The sequence below is a fragment of the Phalaenopsis equestris genome, unplaced genomic scaffold, assembly GCF_001263595.1.
Source record: "Phalaenopsis equestris unplaced genomic scaffold, ASM126359v1 Scaffold000281, whole genome shotgun sequence".
Taxonomy (NCBI): domain Eukaryota; kingdom Viridiplantae; phylum Streptophyta; class Magnoliopsida; order Asparagales; family Orchidaceae; genus Phalaenopsis; species Phalaenopsis equestris.
The window spans coordinates 105365-106494 of record NW_018164723.1 but is presented as its reverse complement, the minus strand read 5'-3'; the positions used below and the strand labels follow the sequence as shown (position 1 = coordinate 106494).

Sequence of the window (1130 nt, the reverse complement as noted above, 5' to 3'; positions counted from 1 at the left end):
GTTTGACTTCATTTGAACCATTTTTTATGTTGTTGAGTCTTTCGCGTCGAGTCAATCAGTTTGATTAAAATTTTGCAACAAAATAGAGTTCTGATTGATTTTTAATTGAAGTCTGCATGTTTTTTACTCCAAAAATTATCTGGGGCTTCAGACCACGCCTCCAAATACATGCCTAACAGTGAAAATTAGTTGATGGCTCATCAAGAAGAATTAACAAAAACTAAATAACTCACATTAATTGCTATTAAGGTGCTATGATGATGCCGGTGATCCAAATGCACGTGAGCAACAGAAGTGAATTACGTAGATGGAGCACCAAACAGTATTTATGAAGCTGCCATGAAAGTTGGAGAAGCTCTGCAACAATTTACAATGTAAGTAATATTTGGCTACATGCAAATGGACACACAGCAATCAAGTCCTTAACCACTCTACGCTCGTGATTCTCAGCTATCCCTCCTCACTTTAAGATGGCAGGAAACAGTTGAGCCGCATTGAATTCGACCAAACCAGCTCCGTGGAGTACTTTATATATTGCTTTCTCCCTCCTAAAATTAGTGAATCACAGAGCAACATAAACGAAGAAGACAAGTGTTGTTTTGTGTGGCTGATGAGATGAGTTGCTGTAAATGGGCAAAAATGGCGATGTTGTTGATTTTGGGTTGTTTGAGCGTGAGAAGCTTTGGGAGGGAGCTGTTGAGTGGGGATGAGGAGAAGCAATTGGGGCTGGCTAAGGGAGGAGGGTTAGGGTTTGGAGGAGGTGTCGGAGGTGGTGGTGGGTTTGGGAAGGGGGGAGGGTTGGGAGGTGGGATTGGCAAAGGAGGTGGTTTTGGTGGTGGTATTGGGAAGGGAGGGGGTTTTGGTGGGGGGATTGGTAAGGGAGGAGGTTTAGGCGGTGGTATAGGGAAGGGAGGAGGGGTTGGTGGAGGTGGGGGATATGGGAAGGGAGGAGGGTTAGGTGGAGTTGTGGGAAAAGGTGGGGGCTTTGGAGGGGGGATAGGGAAAGGTGGAGGCTTTGGTGGTGGGCATGGTGGGGGAGCCGGAGCGGGTGGTGGGTTTGGCAAAGGATGGGGAATTGGAGGCGGATTTGGCAAAGGTGGTGGTTTTGGAGGAGTTGGTGGCGGCGGGGG

General features: G+C 47.3%; 1 protein-coding gene across 1 annotated transcript in view; it reads left to right on the top strand.

The window, feature by feature from the left end:
• The first annotated feature begins 639 nt into the window (after window positions 1-639).
• Window positions 640-1130, top strand: part of LOC110024934 (glycine-rich protein 5-like) — an 823-nt gene continuing 332 nt past the window's right edge. The window contains exon 1 of the mRNA XM_020725130.1: window positions 640-1113. Within this exon, the coding sequence (XP_020580789.1) occupies window positions 640-1113 (474 nt within the window). The remainder of the gene's footprint in view (window positions 1114-1130) is intronic.